The sequence below is a fragment of the Grus americana genome, chromosome 20, assembly GCF_028858705.1.
Source record: "Grus americana isolate bGruAme1 chromosome 20, bGruAme1.mat, whole genome shotgun sequence".
NCBI classification, from domain to species: domain Eukaryota; kingdom Metazoa; phylum Chordata; class Aves; order Gruiformes; family Gruidae; genus Grus; species Grus americana.
Window position 1 is genome coordinate 102235 of NC_072871.1, and position 25224 is coordinate 127458.

The 25224-nt window shown below is 49.2% G+C and overlaps 3 protein-coding genes across 3 annotated transcripts in view; 1 reads left to right on the forward strand and 2 right to left on the reverse strand.

Moving 5' to 3' along the window:
* Window positions 1-11126, reverse strand: part of LOC129215354 (dual specificity testis-specific protein kinase 2-like) — a 54309-nt gene extending 43183 nt beyond the window's left edge. Inside the window, exon 1 of the mRNA XM_054848203.1 lies at window positions 10561-11126. The gene's annotated coding sequence lies outside the window, so the exon portion shown is untranslated. The remainder of the gene's footprint in view (window positions 1-10560) is intronic.
* On the forward strand, window positions 1080-25000 carry DPP7 (dipeptidyl peptidase 7). Its single transcript, XM_054848201.1, has 13 exons — window positions 1080-1273; window positions 1517-1630; window positions 5253-5392; window positions 6112-6275; window positions 8120-8255; window positions 11151-11232; window positions 12983-13149; window positions 14364-14424; window positions 22431-22549; window positions 22633-22789; window positions 23091-23155; window positions 23994-24064; window positions 24578-25000. The coding sequence occupies exons 1-13, from the start codon at window positions 1198-1200 to the stop codon at window positions 24717-24719; spliced, it is 1494 nt and encodes a 497-aa protein (XP_054704176.1). The 5' UTR covers window positions 1080-1197; the 3' UTR covers window positions 24720-25000.
* LOC129215352 (kelch-like protein 13) lies at window positions 14700-21792 on the reverse strand. The gene is made up of 4 exons (XM_054848200.1): window positions 20340-21792; window positions 18825-19077; window positions 16829-16989; window positions 14700-15646 (listed from the first exon to the last, which is right to left on the reverse strand). The coding sequence occupies exons 1-4, from the start codon at window positions 21393-21395 to the stop codon at window positions 15224-15226; spliced, it is 1893 nt and encodes a 630-aa protein (XP_054704175.1). The 5' UTR covers window positions 21396-21792; the 3' UTR covers window positions 14700-15223.
* Window positions 25001-25224: the final 224 nt, after the last annotated feature.

Here is a 25224-nt window from a genome sequence, read left to right on the forward strand (position 1 = left end):
TCAAGCTAGATCACAGGTACTGCTGAGTTTACTTACAGCCATACTAGCAGCTTCAGCCCTGCCCAGTTTGCAATGTGACTTTCTCCATTCCCCTTTTCCTTCAGGGCCACGTGCCCTTTGGGGTGTCTGCTCTGGAGCCAAAAACCTAGAGAAATCACCCATTAAACAACACCATGCTGCCCCTGACTTGCTCTCAGAGCACTGTAAGCTCCCTCTCTCCCCAGTATGCTCACCCACAGGGCCACCAGTGTATCACCACCACAGGGACACTCTCCACTCCTGTCACACACACACATCGTCCTGCCGAGAGTGACAGGCATCCTCCAGACCTCCTCTCCTCTGCTGCTCCCTCACCCAGCACTCCTCACTGGAGAGGTGGACACAAGCCAACAAGGCTCATCCTCACACTGATTTCCTCCTGTGCTACCTCCACCGGGTACTGCTCTGAGCTGCCCCTGCACGCTGGCTGGGCTTTCACTCCTCCCCAGCTCTTCCTTCTTGCACAAACACATCATGGAGGTGACCTGAGGTGCCATTACTTGTCCTCAAAAAGGCTGGCACCGACTCAGCCCCAGGAGGCAAATGCGGCAGAGGTCTGAAGAGCAGAAGCCAGCAGCGAGGCCAAGGTGCAGACACCCCGGCCCCGGCCCAACCACTCCCCCCAGGCCTGCGGGGACGGCGCGGTGGCCGGGCGCCAGTACTGAGCCTCGCTGGCTTCCACCCTCCCGTCCCCGTGCCACGAGCTGAGCTCCCGGCGCCGAGGCCGGAGCCACGGGGGGCAGTCACCACGGGCAGCACGATGGCTGCGGGGCACACGCGCCCCCGCCAGCCACGCCGCCGCCTGGCATCGCCACCCTGCCCTGCCTCAGCACCCCTGAGCCCGCGCTGAGGCTCCTGTCCCACCCCCCTGCACCCTCCACGGGGCCCGGGAGGCGGCGCCCGGGCGGGGCGGGACCGGGCCGGTCCGGCCCCGCCTGCCTTGGCCCCCCCGCAGCCCCCTCGGGCCCTGCGGGGAAACGTCCTCTGAGGTGCCATGGCGGTGCCGCAGGGGGACGGCGCTCGCGTGGTCACGTGAGGGGGCGGGAGGTCGTCACGTGACACCGAAAGCCCTAGGGTCATGTGATCAGATGCCCGGGGTTCCCACGCGGGAAGGGTATCTGGTGTGCGCGGAGCGGAGGCGTGAGCCGGCTGGTTGCTATGGAAACGCTGCTGCCGCTTCTGCTCTTCTTCCTCCTCCTGCTGCTGCTGCCGCCGCCGGCTGGTGCCGTTCCCGGTGGGTGCCCGGAGCCGGACTCACGTGTGTCTCCCTGCTCCCCGGGCGGGACCCCCGCATCCCCTCCATCCGGCCTCTCCGGGCGGGACCTCGAACTCGCCTCCCCGGGCGGGAGCTCCCAGCTGGCCTAGGGAGCACTGGGCGGGTGCCCCGGGCTCCCCTGGGCCCCAGTTAGTGGGGCGGGGCCGGGCCGGGCGGCGGTGCCGGTTGCCGGTTTCCCCTGTGCTGACGGACCCCCTCCAGCTGCCCGGGCAGCAGGGCCCGGCCTGGAGGAGCGGCTCTTCCAACAGGTGCGGGACCACTTCAGCTTTGAGACCTGCGGCAACGAGACCTTCCCGCAGCGGTACCTGGTCTCAGGTAGGTCCCGGGGGGGGGGTGTTGCTGCAGCTGAGCTGCTCCCAGCCCTGGCATGGCTGTGGCAGGGCCTTGCTATGGCTCAGGCCTGAATTTCTTTCTGCTTAAGCTTTAACTGCTCCTGCAGCGAGGCAGGGAGCCGCTCTGGTGCTCAGAGAGCTGTGCTGAGCAGCCAGGAGTCAGTTTGAAAGGAGTGACAGCCCTTTGTGAGCCAGTCGTTGCCCCCGGCATTGTCCATATCCTCCTCGCCTTCCTTCAGTTTGTCGTTCTGGCCGTGAGGTGTGGGGTGCAGGTGGGGAATTTTCCTCTCCAGAGCAAGAGCAGACTTGAAGCAGCAGCTGCATTAGGCTTGCACCAGGGCTGGCTCTGTGCATGTGTGCCTTCAGCTGGCCACAGAATAGAATAGACTGTTTCAGTTGGAAGTGACCTACAACAGCATGGGCATTGACCACCTCTCCAGGAAGCCTGTTCCAGTGTTTGACCACCCTCTTGGTAAAGAAATGCTTCCCTGTGTCCAGTCTAAACCTCCCCTGGCGCAGCTTTGAACCATTCCCACGTATCCTGTCACTGGATCCCAGGGAGAAGAGATCAGCATCTCCCTTTCCACATCGCTCCTCAGGAAGCTGCAGAGTGATGAGGTCACCCCTCAGCCTCCTTTTCTCTAAACCAGAAAAGCCCAAAGTCCTCCCCGCTCCTCACAGGACATTCCTTCCAGCCCTGTTGCCCTCCTCTCAACGTATCCAAGTACCTTCACATCCCCCTTAAATTTTGGGGCCCAGAACTGCACACGGGACTCAAGGTTGAGGCCACCCCACCGCTGGGCACCGCGGGACAATCCCCTCTTCTGACTGGCTGGTCCTACTGTGTTTGATGCTCCCCAGGATGTGGTTTGTCCTCTGGGCTGCCAGGGCACACTGTGGGCTCTGACCAGCACTCCCAGATCCCTTTCTGCAGGGCAGCTCTCCAGCCACTCCTCTCCCAATTTATACTTGTGCACAGCATCTCTTACAAGTGCAACTCTGTGCTCTGAACCGCAGCAGGAAAAGCAAATAGTGACACAAATGTTGCACTCTGTACCCATCATTCTTGTGAGTGAAAATAACCCAAAACACCAACCCAAGAGGAGTTATTTAAAACCCTGCAACTTTAGAAACCTTAAGCCATGCTGAACAATAAGGGCTTCCTGCAAGGACACAGCAGGTTTGGTTTTTTTTTTCTAGCTAAATAACGAGTTATCTTCTGTGCAACAGACAGTAAGAGAGAGGAGGGTTTTTTAAACAGCGTTTGACTAAAAAGACAGCGATTCAATAACCAGCATCACATATTTTTCCATCCTGCCTACTTGGAGGAATTGGGGAGAGATTTGCAGGGAGAGAACAAAGGTGGAGCTGTGAATAGCCCTGGCCCAGAGCGCTGCCTAGCCTGGTGCCTGCCTGCTGCTGCCTCACAGGCTGCCTGCATCTGCGGCATCTCACCTTCTTCACATCACCCATTACTCTGCAGCGTGTTTAGTGCCTGCACCTAGTCATATACGTTTCAATAAGTGTGAATTCATGGATCGGTTCAGCCCAAAGATATGGGAACACCAGTGAATTTTGGTAGCGCACCCAAGGCTGAAATTTCACTAATTAAGTGGCCCTTTTTGGGCCACCTGGTTTAAAGCATTGCGTAACTTTTTTTTTTTTTTTTAAGTGTTCTGTTTTATATGTGTGTCCAGGGCAGAGCTGAATAATATTTGTGAGAAACAAAACATTAACATTGCAGTTTTGTGGGATTATATATAGTTTCTTCCTCAAAATTCCTGTGAGTAGTTCCTTTCCCCTCTACTGCTTCTTGTGCAATACAAGACTTTTCAGATTATCAGCGAGAACTTGAAGGAGATTATTATTTCACAACCAGGCATCTGACTGTCTCAAGGTTAGCTGGCAGTTCCCCAGGATTTCAGTCTAAAAATAGATACCTTTTTAAGCAACTTGTCTGGTTTGGTTTTTGGCTCCTGTGAATGTTTACTCCAGGAACCATGAAGCACATCAGAAGGAAAGCCACAGTAAAGATAGCACTTCAGTTTCCCACCTGATACCCAAAGCAAATGCAACACAGAAAGAGAATCAGCTTCTTTGCTAACAAAGAGCAGCAGTTTCACTAATGAAAGGTTTCAAACCCATTTCCAAGCCAAATTCTTCTTTGGCAAGTCTGCGTTAAGAATGCCAAGAATTAACTTCAGGCCTTTCTGTTAATGGAAATGGCCTCGTGTGACACGGTGAAGCAGCATCTGTAGGACAACTGCTGTTGGAGGGTCCCTTTGGGTGATATGGCAGTGTGTTGAAATCAACACTTAACTGACGGTCTGTTGTTCAAGAGAGCTATTTATTATCCCTCATAATTCCTCTGCAATTTAAGACTAAGTTAAATGTTTGTTAAAGTCAGCAGGCATTAAAGCAACTGTTTGGTAGATAAGCAAGTATTGACATCATGGGTCTGCTTGTCCTGCCGGTCTCAATTTGCCTTCAGTAATAAACAGATCAGAAGATGAAGCACATCATCTTCCTATATCATCATCTATATACATATGTGTGTGTGTTACATATATAACATACATCAGCATAGCATCAGCGTGACCAGCAGGTCGAGGGAGGGGATTCTGCCCCTCTGCTCTACTCTGGTGAGACCCCCCTGCAGTACTGCGTCCAGCTCGGGGGTCCCCAGCACAAGAAGGACATGGAGCTGTTGGAGTGAGTCCAGAGGAGGCCACGGAGACGGTCAGAGGGCTGGAGCACCTCTGCTATGGAGACAGGCTGAGAGAGTTGGGGTTGTTCAGCCTGGAGAAGGCTCCAGGGAGACCTCATTGCGGCCTTTCAATATATAAAGGGGGCTTATAAGAAAGACGGGGACAGACTTTTTAGTAGGGCCTGTAGCGATAGGACAACAGGTAATGGCTTTAAACTAAAAGAGAGTAGATTTAGGCTAGATATAAGGAAGACATTTTTTATTATGAGAATGGTGAGATACTGGAGAAGCTGTGGATGCCCCCTCCCAGGAAGTATTCGAAGTCAGGCTGGATGGGGCTTTGGGCAACCTGATGTAGTGGAAGATGTCCCTGCCTACGGAAGTGTGATTGAACTGGATGACCTTTGAAGGTCCCTTCCAACTCAAACCATTCTATGATATGTGATTTACAGCTTGCCTCTACATTATGCATCACAGTGGCAGAAAGATGCAGGCGATTCCTTAAAGTCCATTTTGTGGAAAAAGTGATCTGTGCAAGTGTTTTGGTATGAGTTGGGCTGAAAAGGGTATATAAATGGGAAATCACACTTTTGGGGAGTAGCTGTTTCCAAATGCCCTGCAGAACTGAGATTTTAGGGATTTTTCGGGCAGAAGTGGAAGTTCCAGGCCATCTGCTGATCTCATGGAAGCTCTTATTTACCCCCTCTCAAATGAGAGATTTCTGTAGCCTGGCCTTTCTAACACCTTTATTCCCCAGCTCAGGTCTCAGGGATCAGCTTGTTCACAGAATTCTTCCTTGATAAGCTCCTGCCCAAACTTACCAAGTGTAGAATCATTTCATGCTCATATTTTTTGTTTTGTTTTTTTTTTTTTAATTTGCTTCTGGCAATTGTCTCAGCAAAGTTCTGGAAGAAAGGATTTGGACCTATCTTTTTCTATACTGGCAATGAAGGTGACATCTGGACTTTTGCTCAGAACTCTGACTTCATATTTGAATTAGCAGAGGAACAGCAAGCACTTGTGATTTTTGCTGAGCATGTGAGTATTTTAGTCATTATGCATACTCCAGAGCCTTGTTCTCTTCAGTATTACCAAAATCAGCTTTCTGGGGGTCTGGAAAAATAAGAACATTTCTTACTATGAAGCTGAGGTATACCTGCTGTAAGCTTTCTCCTCATGGTAGCAGCTCTCCTTTACTTAACCATGGCTTCTGAGTTTTTTTTAATATGCCTACCAGCAATCCAGGATACAGGCTGCTCTTTCAGTAAAACCTGTGCCATGGTGTATTTGCTTTAGACCAGTGCTTTTGTAAGTAGTTTCCATGGGCCTTGATCTCCACACAGGACTAGAGAGTTATTTTGTTTGGATAATATTTAATCTCTGTAGCCTGCAAAGTCCCAAGCCAACCTTTCCAACACACTCTATTAAATCTATTATTCCACAACTTATGCATGAAAGGATTACCCTGTTCCCTTTTCTAGTTGGGGATTTCAGGAGAGATGCATGTCGAGGGCCCACTCTGCACCCACTGAAGTAGCTTGTCATGGACTGTCCATCCTCTACACGATGTGTCCTAAAGGTCTCACTTTATCAAATGGAGGAGACAAGGCACTTCCTCAGTTACGAACAAGTTGAAGGACACCACGTGCTCTATTATCGCTTCCTGTTTGTGCACACTTATCCCAGCTCTATAGTGAGAACAGAGAAGACCCAGACCTTAACACCCCCATTTCCTCAGCATATCTCTTTCCTTTCAGAGGTACTATGGGAAGTCTCTTCCATTTGGACTTGAGTCAACACAGCTGAAGAAAACTGGTCTGCTTACCGTGGAACAAGCCCTTGCTGACTACGCAGTGCTAATTACTGAGCTTAAGCAGCAGTACAGTGCTGCAGACTCTCCTGTCATTGCTTTTGGAGGCAGGTAAAGGTTGTGTGTCTTTCCCTTCTTTACATCCTTTCCCAGCTACAGTTGTGCTGTTCTAATAGATCTGTTCGGCTTCCAAGCAAGTTCTAAAGGCAGAGCTTTAAGCTATCCGATAGAGAGCAGATGTGCCTGAGCTCCCAAGAGCTCATCACCAAGCCCTAATCAGCTCTTCCATCAAGAATTAGTCTCAATTTGTGATAGCTTTGGAGAAGCACCACTGACTGGATATTTCCAGGCATCTTCAATGTAAGAGTCATCCAGAACTGCAGAAAATGAGAAATTCCTCCTGCAGGATAAGAACATTTTACATTGGAAATACAGAAAACTAGTAAGCAGTAAAATATTCTTTCCAGGGGCCACCCAGCTTTTTATTAAACAGCCTTTTTAACAACATCCAGCTATTTTCATTGTAGGCTCTTTATCTGCTCTGCAACCTGCTGCTTGGTTGCTCCTTGCTTCCTAGCAGAAGTCCTTCCCCAAAGTGTTTGCTCTGTTGCAGCCATGTGATGTCCTTGTCTCTTGACTGGCTCCCCACACTTGTATTAGAGGGATGCTTCCCTTTAAAAAGCTTCCACCAAGTACAGGGCTTCTAATTCATTGCAGTGAGCTAAAAAGCATTTGACCTGACAGTTATCATTAGGCTTCCAGCTCACTGTGGTGGTGGCTTGACTGTTGATCTCAGGGATGTTTGTACTGTGACTGTCGGGACAGTACCTAGTGTGAAAAGGGCCAGGAGCTGTCCTGGGCTTCAGCAAGACCTGCTAGCTGGGCTGCATGTCACACTACAGCTCTGTGTGTGTAAATCCGAGTTCAATTTGCCACAGCCCTGAACAGCACTTAACCCACATGAAGATTACTGAAATACAGCACAGCATTTTCTGTGGGGAAAAAAAACCAAACCAAAACAAAACCCTCTTCTGTTGCTTATAACTTTGCCGAACTTTAACCTGAAATTCCTTGTGGCAGGTTTCAGCTAATGCCTGTTTCCAGGACCAGGGTTAGAGAAATGCATATTGCTTTACATGTGGGTGATGTAGGAACGGTATTTACCCCAACCGCTTGAGATGGTGGGGAGGGAGACTGGAAATCCTGTAAGCTTGGAGTTAGACTGGGTGTTACCTGCGTTTTAGGGATGTCATTTGCCACCCTCAGGAGTGACCTCAGAGTAACTCCATAAACATTGGCACATGAATAACTCTTGTCACCTTGGGTTTATCTAGCACCCCTTGATATATCTGCAGATTGTGGCCCTGGCACTGAAGGTGGCTTTGAGTTTTAGTGTGGTATTTGTTCATGTCTCCCATTCCCTATAGGTGTGTTGATATTCTCTGCAGCTGTTATTTAGGGTGCCCAGGGAGAATACTCTCCACTTCCCAGCACTAGAGAGGGCTGCGTATTCTGTAGTGTTCAGGGACACCCTTTGCTAAGAGCCTAGCTAGTCTTTATAATCCATGCAAAGTGTGTCTCCTTCCCCCATTGAACAGTGCCGCCTTCACTCGAGCCCCACTTGGTTCTGCACAGAAGCTCTCAGGATACGCTGAGGATAGTGCAGAGTTAAATATTGCAGCAGGATTTACATTTGGCTGCCAAAGCAAACTGGGCTGCTGTGTTCCCACCAGAGTTGGTGCGAGCGTTTGGGGAGAGGCCAGTGAGAACACACTGTGTGCTGCTCATTGACCATAACTGGATCTTTTTCCGTGAGGATGGCATCAGCTAGATATCCATATCCATTCTTGTTGCCTTGGATTAGGTGAGCCTGTGACTGCTGGCCTAAACTTTTAAGCTACTGTGTTACAAGTTATCTGTTAAAGGAAATAACTCTTTTGTGTCTCCTGCGGCAGCTATGGAGGAATGCTGAGTGCTTACATGAGAATGAAATACCCAAACATTGTGGCCGGAGCATTAGCTGCCAGTGCTCCTCTGTTGTCTGTGGCTGGGCTTGGAGACCCCACCCAGTTCTTCAGAGATGTAACAGCAGTAAGTAGCATCTCTTTTTCAGGAGCATTATTTTCTTCCTTTAAGAAGGCTGGATTCTTTTCTGTTTCCATGTGTTTAGACTGACATGTGTTTAGACTGACATCTGTCTTCACAGCATCAGTGCTGGACAGGGAATGCAATGAAATTGGAACCCTCAAGGAAAAGCAGTAGCTGCAGAGGTGATGGCTGAGCACTGCCTACGCTGTGGCAACTCAGGGCCCAAAGATGCTACCCTGATGAGCAGCACAACTCGGTTCCAGCACCTTTAGTACCACTAAGGATTCACTTTCCCATTTCTAGTGACTTGACCATATGACACCCTGAAAGTTTTCTTTGGTACCTGGCTGAACCCCCTTTGGATGATTTATCCTTCAAATCCCCTCCCAAAATGCTGTATTTTGCATTGATATCAATGATTCACAGCAGCTTCTTAGTCCCAAGATGGTTGCATTGCAATGAAGAGCTTGGAAATCTTAATTTCATTGACTAAAAATATGCAAGGTGTCCTGGGTTAACTTAAAACCAACATTTAAATGTGGCTTTCACATTTTGAGGACATAGGACCCATAGGAAGGTGGTATTGCTTAGAACTGACTTACCTTTTGTTTGTAACGAAAGAAATGTACTACCTGGGAGCACTGAAATCTTGCGATGGTATCTGTTTTGCCTCTTTGACATGAATTTCTAGATCTGGGCAACACAGATGGCTTTGCATGAACTGCTTGTGTATGAAAGTTGTGGTCTTTTTGCTCTTATTTACGTATATGAGAACCTTATTTCAAGGGAGAGACTTACAGGACAGATAGCATTACCACTAAGTGTAGAGACTATCATATGAAAATAAACACAATAGCATTTGAAACTTTAAGTGTATAAGAGAACAAAAGACATCTCATCTGAAAATTATACTTAAAATGTATAAAACAAAAAATGTAATACCACATAACCATTTAACAAGCCCTGCAGTGGGAATTCTTTCCTGGTTAAAGCTAATTCCTTCTCAGAAGCCCTGTTCAGCTGATAGCTCTGTCTTGCTTCAGCTGTGAATATGCTGTGAGTCATTACACACCTCTGAAATTAGGACTTTGACCTTTAAACATGAAAAAAACTTCCCAATTCATTTTAAAATATATTCTCTCTGCAGTGGTAAGCCAACCTCTAGGCAGGTACTTTGTGTTGTTTCAAAGTAATTCCTTCCACCTTTAGTGTGTTTGCATAAAAGCAATCTGTGCATCTGAAACATGAATTCAATTGCTCTTCTTGGTGAGAGAACACCCCTGAGAGCTGTTAATACTAATGAAGGCACAAACCTTTCATAAATCATTGCAGGAGCTCTCTCTTCCTGTGAGTCAGAGTGCATTGTCTCAAAGCAGTTTTCTTGTGACTTTTACTGAGCTTTTCCAGCTCATTTCATAAGCCTCCAGCTCACAGGGGAAGCGAGCAAAGGGCAGAAAGTTGATTTTGCATAAAGATTTGCATATGACTAGGTTATATGTGCCAACTGCCCTGCTGCTGCTGGGCAGAAAGCCCCTGTGTGGATACTACGCGTACAACCATGTGCGTGCTTCCCAAAAGGTTACTGCTTCTGGTGCTGCTCAGGCCATCGGCTCAGGTTGGTTTAGACATCTGAATTAGGTGTGATTCAAAAGAGTAAAGCTGGCAGCCTGGAGGAGGAACAGCTTTCCTTGGGATGGCTGTAATTCCTCCTGCTTCTGTGATGGCTCAGCTGAACTGTTGCTGGGTCTGCAAGGGAGAAATGAAATGGGGGGTGGTTCCTCAGTGTGCTGGGCGCTGTGCTGCAGCAGTCCAGCATTGCCTGGTGTGGAGCTTAGCTGTCACAGCAGCTGGAGCAGACTTGCTCTTCTGTCCCAGGCCAGTCTGTCCCCACACTCCAATTACAGCCATTAGTAGATGAAGATCAATAAGCACATCCAGAAAGAGATTTGGAACCCTAAAGGGATGCCCAGGTAAACTGTGGAAAACTCCATAGTGATTTCTCTAACCTTAACTATCAGACAAAGGCAGAGTTAGGAATAAAAGAAAGGTCTCAGATCTGTTTTGAGTTGAGGCTGGCTCTTTAAGAAAAATGCTTAGCTAGTGATTTGTGGTTATTTAACCATTGCTCTAGCAGGGTAAAGTGATCTTAAAAGAGCCCTAATAATTCTTATTATTACAAGGCACTGGTTGCCAGCAGATCTCAAACCACCTTACAAGCTGACAGAAGAGAAACAGTTTGGGTTGCTAGAGCCTTCAGTGATAGAAACAACTTTCACCAGTGTAACCAGCCACAGTTCTTCAAACATACCTTAAAGTGCCATTTCAGGATGAGTAATGTTTTTCCCAAGAAAAAGGATGTAGCCTTCTTCGTCATCTGGCAGGCTTATGAAGAAAAGCAGGTCTTGGTTCCCAAACCAGTGCTCTGCCCCCCGTGCATAACTCCATGGCTTCTTCTCATAGACACAGTGCAATTGGAACGACTCTACTGTGTTTTTAAAAAAAAAAACAAACCCACAAAAAAAAAAAAACCAAAACAACAACAGAAAACTTTGGGGCCTAGCAGCCTGGCACTTTCTTCCCATGTCCTGGCCAAGGCATGTGTCTCCTCTTGCTGTTTCACATTCAGTCTCATGGCTCCACAAAGTGCAAAGTCATCCCAGTGAGAACTGGGGAAACAGTTGCTCCTTGGGCTGAGCTGTGCAGAATGTTGGTGTCTGCTGGTTGTCTGGAGGACAAGGCAGAAGCACTGGTGTTGCTTCCCCTGGAGATGCAGATGAGGTTCTGACCAGTGGACCAACTTCTGTCATCTCCTGGTGCTTCTGGCAGTTCTTCCCAGCGCAGCCTCCACACGTATCTCCTCTGTGCAACCATAATCCCATGCCTTTTCTGTCCCTTCAGGATTTTCAGAAGTCCAGCCTAGACTGTGTCACAGCTGTCCGCAAAGCCTTCCAGCAGATTAAGGATCTGTGCCTTGGTGGAGGTAAGGAGAGACAGCCCTGCAGACAGCATCCCAAGGGCAGCCAGCAGGCAGTCCCAGCCACGGGGAAAAAAGTTGGTTCAGTTTTACTTCAGCTGGGTCTTCAATTGGTTCAGCTAAATCAATGCAAATGCCCACCTGGCCGCCTCTTTCTGCTTGCACAATTGACTTTTTATTTAATGAACAGTTTCAATTAGCATTAAAATTAGTAACCGACACCAAAATGAAAGCATCTATTTGGGGGCTTGCATAGTGTTCATGAAAACATCTATTTGGGGGCTTGCATAGTGTTCATGAAACCATCTTTTCTGCACCAAAGTGCAAAAACACCTGCAGGTGCAAAACATCTGCATTTTATGCTCATAAAGCCTCATGTTTCACCAGATACTTGTCCTCAATACCCGCACTGTTGAGAATTGTTCGAGGTGGGTATGACAACTGTGTGGCTCAGCTCACTGGACGTATCTGATAAATATTTGGAAGGCAATCTAGGTCTTGAAGCAGCCATCACAGTGTCTTTCATCTCCACCCTCGGACAGTTAGGTGAAGTCATGGACAGAGACTGGTGAAGATCTCTGCAACGCCTCCCAAGAAGGTCAGACCAGATATCACGGGCTGACGCAGCATCTCCTGGGAGCCCTGCGTGGTGCTGGAACCGCTGTGGGGGGTTCTTGGTCTGTCTCAAGGCTTGGCTTGGTCTGTGGTGCTGCGCGTCAGGGGCTGCATGCCTCTGATGGCTGCTGTCACTGCCTCGCTGCAGGAGCTGGTACTGGAATTGCCCAGAGAAGCCTGGGGGGTCCAAAACCCCATTTAGCTTTGGGTCACAGCAGGAAAAATCGTTACCATTAAATAGCCAAGGTCTTCGAGGTCTGCCTGGGGCCACACTTTCTGCAGCAGGGTGGCTAAGGTGGTCACATTTCAGGCTTAGGCTCTCAAGTGATTATCCAGAGGCAGGTCCCAGGCCTTGGGTTTCCAAGTAAAGACAGCGGGGCTCCAGTGGGCAGCTTGTAGAGTATGATGGGGACGGACAGGAACTGTGACGCCAAAATGTGGAGGATGAAATGAAGGGAGCAGAAATGTAAAGGTATAGGAGCGTGTCTTAAAGGTAATGTCTTCAAAGATGGGTTTCCTGGCTCTAGCTGACTTCTCTGCATCATACTGAAGTTTGAAGACACGTCTCAGGAGTTCTTTGTGAGGACTGTTCTCACTTGGCAGTTCTCACTACAAATACACCCAGCTCCCAAGGAGTGCTCCCCCCCGCCAGTTCTTCCAGCTGTTGAATCCCAGTGGGACCTGTACGCTGTACCCTGCTCTCCTGCATGAGAGCTTGCCTGGGGACAAGCCTGCAGGGCACAGCACAGCAGCCCCAGGGAGGGAGCCTGCGGAGGCGAGGGGGTGGCAGCCGCACAGGCACCGGCAAGGACAGACTCGTACCGAGCTGCCCTTCACACTGTGCCAGCTGGGACTGCTGCTGTCTCAGTGGGCACTGTTTCCCCTGAGCTCCCCAGGGAAGTGTCGGTGGCTCTACAAGGGGCAGAGCGGGCCGTGGGCCACGTGGGGTTGTGATGCTGCACAGGAAGGCTGTGCCTGAACGTCCACCTGGGTGTAAATTTAGGTGTAATGTGTCCTTCCCACTAGAAACCTCATCTGCATGTTACGGCATCTCCTTACTCCTGCGTGAAACAAGATACCGAAGTCTGGTATTATTTTCGTCTGCTGAAGTTTGTGTCTTTCATTTTCCTTCCTTCTGCAGCCTATGATGAAATCAGCAGCAAAATGGCCACATGCAATAAGATCTCTAACAAGGAGGATGTTTACCAGCTTTTTGGATTTGCTAGAAATGCATTCACCATGATGGCCATGATGGACTACCCTTACAAAACTGATTTCATGGGTCACCTCCCGGCCAATCCAGTGAAGGTGAGTACCAGGACACAGTGAGAGTTGCATTTTCTGATGTGCACCTCAGTGTCTGCACAGCCTGGGATGCTGTCAGGCACATGCCATCGGTGATGCTGGCAGGGGGAGGTGGTGGTGGATGTTGCGGCCCTTCCACTCCGGCAGTAAATTTACACATCTTAAACTTCTCTGTGACAGTGACTGCTGTGTTTGCAACGCACTGCCATAAGACACGTCGGGGAAGGTTTGCTGGAGCCTTTCTCTGCCTTCACCTTAGACACAAAGGCCTGTGCAAGCTTGTTGACTGCAGCTTTTCAACATTAAAAACCTGTAGCTTTTTAAAAAAATGTAGTTTTGTTGTAGCCCACCTCAACACGCTTTCATAGATGTATTTTTCTCAGTGGGCAGGGATGGAGATCAAATAATCAGGCTCCTTTCTGAGTATTGCCCAGGAAGATGACATACCTCAGAGTATAATGCAGAGAAGTTGCTGCTGCTGTAGGGGTTGGAAAACCTGGAGACTGTCAAGAGAGTCAGAGATGGCAAAATGTGGGAAAGGGGCCTGGTTCTCAGGGAGTTACAAAGACTTCTCAGACACCATCTGCTTTTGAAAGGTCCCAGCTTTGATCACCAGTTGCTCTTGCAATTCTTGGTTTCTTCTGGTGCACTGTCAGCCTCGTGCTGCCGTTCCCTGCTGCACCCCAGCACCCTGTGCACCCCACGCCAATGGGACTTTCTTTACCTCTGGCCTTGGGGCATTTCTGGTTCGAGTCTTACCTGGAGCACAGTGCGAGCTGTGCAAGAGGTCACGCAGGCTGCACTGTGCTGGGGATCAGAGATGCTGCACTGGGCAGCCAGTTCCCTTCTAGGGTCTCTTAACAACCTGCAAAATGGAAATAATTATTCTGCCCCACCTTGAGAGGGGCATTAAAATATTCTGATTGTAGGAGGAAGGAACTGTTGTGCATCACTGTGGCCTCTGCACAGCTGCTTGGCTTGGCGAAGGAACTGTTCGTCCTAGCCCTGTGTCCCTGTTTCTGTGTAACTTCTTGCTAGAAGGGAGGGGGGGGAAACCACACCAAAAAACTCCAAACCTGTTGCATTAGGCCCTTCGAAAGCTGCCGAACCATAAAATGTGTAAGCGATAATTTTAATGAATCTTCCAGCTTAGCCCTTCTGCGGAGCAGACTGTTAACTATCCTGTCTGCAATTTGCCTGTAATGTGTCTCATCCAGGTTGGCTGTGAACACATCCTTGCCCACACAGACCCGATTCGAGGCCTGGCTGCACTTGTTGGTGAGTTAATAGTATCAGTTTGGTCTTTTATTTAACGCCTTGTTTTCTAGGCGCACCTGTAGGCAGAGCTGTGGGTTGTGTGGGTTGTGTATGGTGGGAGCTGGTACGACTCCAGTCTCCCAGTGGGATGTTTTGCCTCGTATTGGCTTTGTCGGGGTGTCCCGTGGTGGCCCAGGGGTTCATTCTCTCACCTTTCCAAACTTATCCTAATCAGGCTTTTCAGCTATCGCAGCCCCTTAGCCTGTTGACTGTCCGTGAGATGTGGACTTCTAAGGTACGTGCTTCTTTTCTAAAAGTTTACCCACGCTCTGGCTCAACCAGTTGCAGGTTCACTGCACGTTCACTGAAGGAAGCTCTGCTTGTTGACGACAAGGTTGTCATCACAGTGCCCTATGCTCTTAAACTAGTGGCAAGACAGTCTTAAATACATTGTGTATATTTGTCTCTGTGAGTACTTAATTTGTCAGCCTGCAATGTTTGTAAGGAAATTATTAGAGATAGAATTCAAAGATCTTTTGGAGATTTCCTCATAAAATCTTTGAAGTTGCTCATTAAAAATAAGTTCTACATAGGTTATTATTTAGAAAAAGAGGTTCTGAATGGCAAAAAATTGATTTAAGGAATTCTTATAGGTTTAATGCAGCTTAGTAGGATTGGGAACTAATTCTTTTTTTTTGCAAATTATGCATGTCACCATGATCGCATCAAGTCAGAAACATACCAATTCCAAATCACTGCAAAAGATGCTTGGCTGACAACTAGAAGAGTTGTTAAAATACTAATGTCTTGGCAAACAGTGTCAGATCTGCTTGACATATTCACATCCTACTTCTTCTGAGGCAGAGTGGGACTCTTGTTTCCTTGTGATGAACAAGCTGAGGGTAGATTTCTTCCTTCTGCCTGCGGGGGAGCACTTTGTGCCTCTCCCCTTCTCACCAAGTGCATTCACTTGGGACAGCTTAATCATGCAAGAGGCATGATCCACCAGAGCTTTAGGCAGGGGACTGGCTTTCTTCCATACCTGCTGCTCTGTGTCATACAGGAACACACTGTCTCCTTTCTGCATGTGCTGCAGCGACCCACCTCCTGCGAGGTAGAGCATAGACTCATGGGCTGTGATGCTGAACTGGCAGCAGTTGAATGGGGATAGCGTTAGCGTTGTCCACTGATTGCTTCCAGGACAATAATACTCTGTCTCGGTGACGTGAATCCATTCTTCTGCCTGCAAAGAACCAGACCAACACTCACCCACCGTAACATGCCTCGAGTGGGCATCACTGTCACGTTAGGCTCACTTGGTTCAACCAGTGTCTCAACATCTATTTGGATACTGTGGGGCTCAAGGTGCCAGATTTTCGATACACGTTTAGCAATCAGAGCCTCCAAAGAAACTGAATAAAATACCAGAATAGCACGGTTTTAAAGGAGCTTTGTTGTTCTTGGAAAATCAGAGGAGTGAGCTGAGCAAGGTGCCACAGGGACCTACTGGAACTGGCATAGCCAAAGTCCTGCCTGCTCTCTGGATGTGTAACACATTGTGCAGGAAACCATCTAAAGAGGGCTATATTGCATTGAGTTGTGGACAATAATTAAGTTCGTGTGATCTGGAGGAATTTGATGTCAGCCTTGATGTGCAGTTTCTCTTTATACTTGTCTATCCCTTCTTCAGTGAGGAATTAAGTACTCTAAGACACCCTCATTCCTTCGAAACAAACCGTACCCGTCAGGGTAAAATGGGGGCAGGCCCTGAGCAAATGGGAATTGCTGAATGATCTTTGAAAACTCAGTTCTCTTGGCTTCAGGGAATGGGATTCTCCTAAAGTGGTCCTTTCAGTCCCTGTCAGGCCTCTTCCCAGCTTGCCCTCCCCAGAAGGCTGGGCAGTGCTTTCCCTCCTCTTTCAGAGATGAGAAATCCAGGTTTAAAGAGACTTCATTTGCATTCCAGGACTGAGGCCCATCTTTCCTAAAATCTAGGTCAGTGTCTTCACTGCAGTCCAGTCCTCTTCCTGTCTGCCACTGATTTGCCCCCTCTCAGCTCGAACAAGGAAAATCAGGCTGTCAATGTGTTTGGGGCAGGTACGTGACTAGTTTCACACTTAGGTTTTCCTGCATTAGCAGGCTGTGCCTACACCACATGTTTTCTCTATTTAAAAAAAAAAATGCTTTAAATAGCCTTTGTACTTTAGCAAATAAGAGTGTGACAACAGGGCAGCTTCTGCTGTGCACGATTGTAATGGCAGGCACATTTTCAGAAGCTTATTGGCCTGACTTGCAACTGTGCCAGTCCACTAAGAGACCAAAAATAATGAAGTTCATGGTCAACTTGTTGGAATAAAACACGGCCTAGCAATACAGAGACCCCATTTTGGATCAGATCTAGGATTATAAGAGCAAATGAACTTACTCCTTTTAGTGTCCTTCCTCCAACACAAAAGATCCTGTCCCTGACTGTAGCCATCCCGTGATCGCAGCGGGTGAAAGCCATGGCACTGTTGCCAATCCAGCGTCGGAGGCGAGGGAGGTAGCTGTAAGTGTCTCGTAAGGTTTTGCCCCCAGAGAAGCCCCCTAGAAGGAAAGCAGAAGTCTTGAGAATCTATTTGTCATCCTCTCTGACATCCAGCAAACCTGCTGCAAACATCAGCAGAGATGATTTTTTTTTTCTTTAAAATACCTAAGAAGCTGAGGCTTAAAATTTCACACCGTTCTGCAGAGCTGATGCAGGGTGAAATTTAAAAGCTGTGCTTCGTAGGTATTTTAAAGAGAAAAAAAACCCCGACAAACCAGTTCCAGCTCTTTCTGCAAATAGTTTTCCACAAAAGATTTTTGAATAAAGCTCTTGGGATATCTCAAGTGTAACCAGGAACAGCTTTAATTAGGGAATGTGCTTCCAGCATGTGCAGTCACAGAATGGTGGTTTGAAAGAAAAGTGTTCAAAGCTCTTTGAACTTTGGCTCTTCAGCAGAAGGTCAGAGCCAATCTGCCAGTGCTGTTGTCAAGTTTTTCTCTTTACTAGGCACTCGTGTTTCAGGGGTGCATTGTAAAAAGCTCCTTGCAGAAGGAAGGTGCTGCTATGGAAGAGTAAATGCCTCCAGCTGCCTGTTGAATTGCAGCCTGCAGAGAGTCTTTGCAAACAAGGAAGATGATATTTCAGGTTGGCCATAAGCCCCAGGTCACCTTCTGTGTGTGGACATTTTGTCTGCATGGAGCTTGTGTTTAAGTCTTGTACTGAAGTAACGACCTTAATTTTTTCAGTTTGCTTGGGTAGTGCCATAGGCTGGCCAAGTCAAATTTGCAGGTACCCCTCTAGTTTAGAAGGAAATGAATGCTACAGGTAGGTAAGATCTTACACACAAGGGGTATAGTGTTACCCAGTCTAGATCACTGTGGGATGTTTGAAGCTCTGTCAAGCAATTTTTGTCCTTGTTGTCTGGTAGGAATCGAGACCAACAGAAGTGAAATGAGCTGCCTGTGGCAGCGTGGGCCAGCCGAGTCAAAGCAGGGACTTGAACCTGAGCCTCAGCCGTTCTCCCAGCTGAACCATTACTCTTCCTTTCTGAACATCTTTGCTGCCAGCGCAGGAGCCCTGTGTCATTGGGCACATGTCAGGGTAGGACAGCCTGTGTGCTGCCCTTGGGGCCTCGGGTGAACAGCCACCACAGAGAATTCCCTTCATTGCAGCTGTACAACTGAAGTTAATCTGGAGTAGCTCAGTACCATCATCCCAGCTGGCCACAGTTTATGTTTATGAAGCAGGGAGCCTACGGTGATGGCAGACTGGCACAGGACTTTTAACTGCAGAGGCAACAGCACAAACAACACAGTACTTTTCCTAGGACAAACTAAAGATTATCTTTCAAGTCCAAATTAGTAGCTACGAAAGCTAAAGATCCTACAACAATTTCCTGAAGTGTTTAAACCCATGCTGCTTTATTGTTAAACATCCTGTAGCATCTACCAACAATCCCTGTAAAGACTGAGGATCCCTTGTAGGGCAAGAGCTGTACAGGCTCAGTGGATAAGAGGCTGCATTATACTTCTTTTTGTACAAATTAACAAAGCAGCGCGGTAGCGTTAGTCCCACATCTTCCATTCAGATTAATATCAGGGTTTAATCCCATCCCCAACACTATGGTAGCCTGCTCCTGGTTTACCTCTTCAGACAGCAAAGCTTTCAGATTTAGCCAGGAGTGCAAGCAGATGATGTCACCTTTAAAGTCTTGGAAAGAAGATAACTCCTGCCATTCAGGAGGGCAGTGAGGCTGTGCTAACACAGCAGGAGAGGGACACTGGAGCTGTGGGTGTTACTGGTGTGGGTGCAGGCTAGGACTGTGACATTAAGATCCCAGCAAAAAATCAACAACACTGTATGAAAATATGCTGCTTCCTACTGGCTCTATCACCTGAAATATAGAGGATTCCCTTGTGGGTTGTGCCTGCATGATCAGCAATAGGCGTGGGGAAAGGAGCTGCGAACTCCCACTTGTTGTCAGTGGGCTGGTACAATTCCACGGTGCGAGTGAGGGTCCCCAGCAGTGTCCCACCACCCACGGCGAAGATGCAGTCAGACAGCACATCCGCGTGGAAGCGTGTCCGCCTCTCCAGCATGCTTGCGACCTGGAGCCAGGAAGTGTTTCGGGGATCAAATCGGAAAACCTAGGATCACAGCAGAGGGATGGTGGTTAGCAGAAGGTGGGTGGCTGGCTTGCATCTCGTGTGGCTTCAAGAACTGATAAACATTTTCCTTGGGCTGAGGAAGGCTTTATATTCAGAGCTGGACAGGCTCAACTTCCAGTGCCAGGCAGCTGATCCAGCAGTACCTCCCCAGTTACAGCCTTTCTGCAGGTCTGGGGGGTCTGGGAACAGGTGGTGCTCTGAGCTTGCAGCAAGCAGGAGGTGAAACACATTGGCTTAATGAAATACCTTTGTTTTGAACACCAGCTAGCATGTGTCAGCTGAAAACTCTTTCAGTGAGATTTAAACAAGCACGTTTTGCATCTCAGCTACTGTTTGAGTGTGTAGTAAAGACAGCAGCTGAGCTTTGCCCACCGTTGTCACCCAGGAGAAGGCAGGAGTGGCTTCCCCTCCCCTCATACCTGGTGGCATCACCACAGTGGTACGGCACCTCTGCTAAGGCTGGGCTTCTAGTCACATCTTGTTCAGCAGTAAATACCTCCCCAAGCTTGTTTTGTCAGTCCTGGTTAGAAAGCCCAGGTCACCGAGCAAGGGCAGTATCTGCAGAACCACGTGCAGTGAGTGCTGGGTTTGGGCTGTAGCCCAGCAGCCAGTGCCATGGCCCAGCTGCTTCTGCATCCCCGGCTCCGCTGCTGCTGAGCTGCCGCCTGCCTTCAGGGCAGTGGAAGAGAGCTGCTGTTTGCAGTGGCGCTGCTGAACTAAGTACGATGCTAAAATAAGCCCCCTGGGAGCGTGGGAAAGAAAAACATGCTGCTTTTTCTAGCAAGCTCACTGAAGCTATCTAGGAAAACATAAAATCCCGCATGAGTCTCTTCACTTTCCAGGCAGAAGGGGAAGGTCCTGGGAGCTAAAGAAGATTTGCCTTTCAAGAGCAAAAAACAAGCAAAGTGGTAGGCTTTAACCATGTCTCCCGAGCACGAGCCCCGTAGCAGCAACAATGGGGACGGGGTGGGATTGCTTGATTGACTGACGTGGACCTGGCTGAACCTCTGCTGTAGAAGTTGTGTACAGATGAGGATGAAAATTTACAGTAGAAGCAAGGTGAGACCAGGGCAGGACCTGATTGCTTCCCAGAGAGTTTGGAAGCTGTATTCCCAAGGGCTTTCAGTACTGCATGGAGCGCTGAGAAATATGTAGAAGTGGGAGATCTGTGGTGGGCAAGAGGAATGACTCCCTCCCTCCCCCAGCCATTTTTCCAAGGCTAAAGTTTTCTTGTGTCTTACCTCGTTTGATGGCTGCTTTCCCATGGGATCAAATTTATACTGTCCTCCGATGACAAAGAGGAAGTCATTGATGATGGTGACACAGTGGTTGTACACTGGCACGCAGAGGTCCCCGACCTTGTGCCAGGTGCTGCAGCTCTGGTCTGCAGCCCACATCTCTCCGCACATGCAGTTGTCGGTGGTTCTGCCACCAGCGACAAGCAGCATGGTGGAACTGGAGCGGAGGCCCGTGCTCTGGTTCTGCAGGACTGGCTGTGCGTACAGCTGGGAGTGGTAATTCAGAGCCTCCTGCAGGTACCTGTGGCAGCTTGAATCCAGCCTCATCAGAGGCGTTTCCTGGACATATCTCTGCAGATCCCATAAAGGAATGAGAGGGAATCTTACGCGCCTTAAAATATCTGCTGCATCTTTCAGCCGTGTGTGGTCATGCTGCAGCCAGCTAACAGTGGCTCTGAACAGCTCCAGCTCACTGCAGCCCTCGATGTTGGTCCTGTCTAAAATTTCACAAAGGGTTCCTTGGTCCAGGTCTTTCAAGCACTGAGGATCAGCCAAGATCTGTTTGTAATGCTGCCCTACGTAGCACATGGCTTTCTGCCTCAGCTCTGCTGGGCCGAGTTTTTTAGCAATGTTAAGAACATCCATGCAGTTCTCACGGTTCAAGCAGCCCTCCAGAAAGCGAAAGCACAGCTTGAGCACCTCCCGAACCAGGAGGGTTTCTGCAGCTTTGAAGGTCTCCTCAATGTTCTCTAATGAGAGGTCTAGTTTGTTGGAGTAAATGAAGTCGAGAACGTTCCTCAGCCCGGCAGCACTGACGGCTTCCAGCCGGATGTTACCATCCGGGCTCCCTGCTTCCAAGTTTCCGACAAACAGGATCTTGCAATAATTACTTGCTGATGCTAAAATGATCTTATGGGCTGGAAAGCAAACCCCTTCTGCCTCCAGCGTCACATCACACAGCACGCTCTGCGAGCGAAGGCTACTGAGCCGTTCCAGGAGTTTTACCAGATAGGTGTCAGACTTGAGCCTTGCTGTGCTGGCCTGCGAGCCGAGCAGCATTGCTCTGAAAGGTGTGCAGCCCTGGAGCAGACGCAGGACTCCTCACTGCACAATCTCAGTGCACCTCCTGGGCAGTTTTCTGCAGCTGAACCAGTGGTTTCATGCTTCAAGGGAGCTGAGGCTGCACTGTCTGCCCCACAGAGCCATCCAGACGGCAGTAGCTGCAGCAGCCTCCCTCCTCAGTGGCCTCTGCCCTGTGCTTTGCAGGCACAGAGCCGTGCGCCTTGTAGAGCCGTGCAGGGCTGTTTAGAAGTGGAGCTGTTGGTGCATGTTATTGCACAAAACTCCGAGTGTTTGTGGGTTTTTCCTGTGGGCTGTGACACTGGCAGCAGCAGACGGCCACCAGCATAGCTGCATTCCTCCTCCTTGCTATCTGGTAACTACCCATCTGCACAAAAAAAAAAGCAGCTCATTCTTCAGCAGCTCCCCAGCTATGCTTTGCTGTGCCGCCTGATCAGGTGCTCTTTCATCTGGGCAAGCCCGCACATGCCATCTTTCCCTTCTTGACCAAGTCAAACAAAATCCTGTCTGTGATGTGCCACCCTTGGCCCTCTGACTCCATTCAGACAACAGCTACTTTCAGGGAGGGGGTGGGACATTCTCAGCAGTTGTGTCCTGCTTGGTTTGAAGCATTCAGCTAATGGCCTGTACACAGCCTGCTTCTGGGGGGCCTTCAGGATTGGAGGCCAGGGCTCTCCCGAGGACATTGGTCACTTGGCTTTTGGCTGGTCATTTGGCTTCTGGCACGAGCAGAGACAGCAGAGAGCACCTGGGAGCCTCTGCCTCCCCATGGATACAGCAGAAGCAGAGAGTATCACACAATCAGGCTCAAGACCATGTGAAAGCTTTGGCATAAAGCTGGGATAGTTACCTAACACTGGTGCAGCCCCTGCTAGCTCTGCCCCAGCCTTACACCTTACAGAGGATAGCTGCCCCTCTGCTTGGTCTTGGCTGTGAGGCTTGTGCAGGAGGCAGTGGGTGAGACAGCAGAGACATGCTGACGGGTTGGCTTTGTGCTGTGTTCCTACCTGGCAGGGGTGTTCTACAACTCCTCCGGCTTGGCCCAGTGTTATGACATATACCAGCTGTACCAGTCCTGTGCTGACCCCACTGGCTGCGGCATCGGCTCAGACGCCGAGGCCTGGGACTACCAGGTAAGGTGGTGGAGACACCAACAGGTTTCAGCTGCTGCCTGGGTCATCCCCCCACCCCATGACAGCTCTTTTCCCTCTCTTAGGTTTGTACAGAGATCAACCTAACTTTCAACAGCAACAACGTGACCGATATGTTCCCCGTGATGCCCTTCACGGAGGCCATGCGAGAGCAGTACTGTCAGAGCAAATGGCACGTGAAACCACGAGCGCACTGGCTGCAGACAAACTTTTGGGGAGGAGGTGAGGCGTTTTGCGTTACCCTGTCGTCGTCTGCCTGTCCCCCTCTACCCAGCCGAGCTCTGTGGGGACACGCATGGCACACTAACAAGTCCTGGCAGAAAGTCACAGCCTTGCGCTGACCTGAGCCAAACGGACCTTTCTTTGCCTCCTTCAGACAGAAGTGGAAAACCTTAAAACTAATTCTTGGCAGCTTTTTTGTCCTGTATTTTCTGTTCTTGGTCACGTTTGCTGCAGTAGCCAAACACATTTGGGTAAACAGGCAGGAAGGAGGCCTCTCAAATGTCATCTCTCTGAATTTCAGACCTGAAAAGCGCAAGCAACATCATTTTTTCAAATGGAGACTTGGACCCGTGGGCTGGAGGCGGGGTAAGCATGTGCACTCCTGCACACCGAGCAGAAAGAGAGCGACACCTTTCCAGGTGATACACTGCTCCCCTCTTCCTTTCAAAGCAGCACTGGCAATTCATCTTTAGCCAATTTGAATTTCTGCAAGGGGCTGGTTTATGCTGAACCATTCAGGAGTCTCAGGACATGAATGATGGACACATTGTGCCCATCAGCCAGGAGCACAGATGCAGCAAAGGTGCCTTCACTAGTGCAGACCCAGCAGGAACCTCCTTACCCAACACCCAGGGTCTGAACCAGAACCCATCGTGTTTCTGTGTCGAGCCTTGGCCTCAGTGCTGGCAGCCAAGTGCTCCTTGCTCTCGCCAGTCTCAGCATCTGTATGATACCAAGCGGTTGCTGTAAGCAGCAACTCGAACCAGGGCATGTTTTGGCTTAGGTTTAACAAAACTTCAGAGTGGTGGCTGAGGTCTACTTTAAAACCAAAAATGACCCAGAACTAGAGTCTGAGTTAGTTGAGCTCCTGATTGTAATGCAGGAGTTCCATGGTTTAGGCTGGCTTGGCAATCCCAGCTGCAAGAGGAACAGGCTGCTTAGGGCCCAAAGGAGCCCGTTACTTCAAACCACTTGTACAGGAGTAGGCTGACAGTTTTCATCTTGGGGGAAGCCTTCACTTCATTTGAGACTGACAATTTGGCTCATTAGGCCTGTTAGCCATGCACACAACATCAGCCATACCAGGGATCTCTTGCCATGCTTTTCCTCAGTCCTGCCCAGCTCGTCTTCCAGTTTTCAGAACTGATGTCCAGATCTGCCCGGTAACTTGGTGAGAGTTTGTCTCTGCTCCTTCTCCTTCCAGATAAATAGCAGCCTCAGTCCTTCACTAATTGCGTTGACAATTAAAGGAGGTGCTCATCACCTTGATCTCCGGTAAGTACTGAACTGTCCTTGGACCAACAAAATCCTACTACCCTGGGCAGTTGATCTTAGCTCACCACAGTCCAAAGAACCAGGAGATGCTTTACTGAAGGAGACTGGATACCAGTTGCAGCCCAACTGTGGAAGAGCAACCTTCTTCCCCAGTACAGAGCTCTTACAGCCTTTGGGGAAGGCAGCTGTGCAGAACTCAGCACTAAGCTGACGTACTTTCATTAGAACGTTTGTACAGGGATTGGCACAAGTGTGTGAAAGCCTGTAGGGATCCCTCATGCAACATAGTCCAGCATCTCTTGGCATTAGGCATCAGCCTTCAGGCCGGGAGCTGAGAGGGCAGCAGCCACTGATGCAAGGGAGAGCTCAGGGCTCCAGGCTGCCTCCCAACCTCCTGGTGGGTGTGATGCATAAACATGAAGTACAAAACTGATGATCTGTCCTTCAGTTCCCTGTGCAAGAGGCAGAGAGCTGCTGCCCACTGAGTAGCTCATGCTGCTCTGTGTTTTTTAGAGGACACAATCCAGGTGACCCCCCATCCGTCACAGAGGTGCGCCGGGTAGAAGCAAGCATCATCGACGGCTGGGTAAAATCTGCACGGATGGAAGGAGCACAGGAGAAGCCCTCGGGAGTTTCAGCAGGCAGATGGCTGTGATGTCCATCCCGGCAGCCTCCGGCAGTGGTGCGAGGCTACCACCAGGACACAAGATGAGGAGCAGCTGGCTGAGCCATGCCTGTGCTGATTGAGAAAGTGTCCTCTCTACCGTCATGGTGGAAGTCTGAAGTGTCCCACCTGCCCCTAAGCAAGCACCCAAAGAAAAGCAAAAGGACAAATGGCTAACTGAAGCCAAAACCACGTTGTGTGGGTCTCATGTTCAGAATGACAAGGCATTATAAATGGTGGAAATAATAAAATCTCAGCAGAAGGTCCAAGAATCATCATTGTCCTGAACAGTATGGTTGCAAGAATCACCTTAAGGTTGTTTATTAATTAATTTCAGATTAATTATTAATGATTTTCAGACAAAAAGTGAATACTAGATGACTAGTGGAAAAGCAGAGGTATGGTCATTACTTACACAGGTTCACAGGGGACTCCACTAGTGACCAGTTACATGTCTGCCTCATCCGGTGCTGTGCGTTTTGGGGTTGGTTTGGCT

Excerpts from the sequence above, each read along its gene's own strand:
- LOC129215352 (XM_054848200.1), bottom strand. The coding sequence starts at position 21,395 with ATGCTGCTCGGCTCGCAGGCCAGCACAGCAAGGCTCAAGTCTGACACC. Across the intron at positions 19,078-20,339 it reads GAAAGCAGCCATCAAACGAG|GTTTTCCGATTTGATCCCCG; the intron begins GTAAGACACAAG and ends CTGTGATCCTAG. Across the intron at positions 15,647-16,828 it reads GAGGAAGGACACTAAAAGGA|GCAGAAGAATGGATTCACGT; the intron begins GTAAGTTCATTT and ends GGTTCTTTGCAG.
- DPP7 (XM_054848201.1), top strand. The coding sequence starts at position 1,198 with ATGGAAACGCTGCTGCCGCTTCTGCTCTTCTTCCTCCTCCTGCTGCTG. Across the intron at positions 1,274-1,516 it reads GCCGGCTGGTGCCGTTCCCG|CTGCCCGGGCAGCAGGGCCC; the intron begins GTGGGTGCCCGG and ends GACCCCCTCCAG. Across the intron at positions 22,550-22,632 it reads CCGAGGCCTGGGACTACCAG|GTTTGTACAGAGATCAACCT; the intron begins GTAAGGTGGTGG and ends TCCCTCTCTTAG.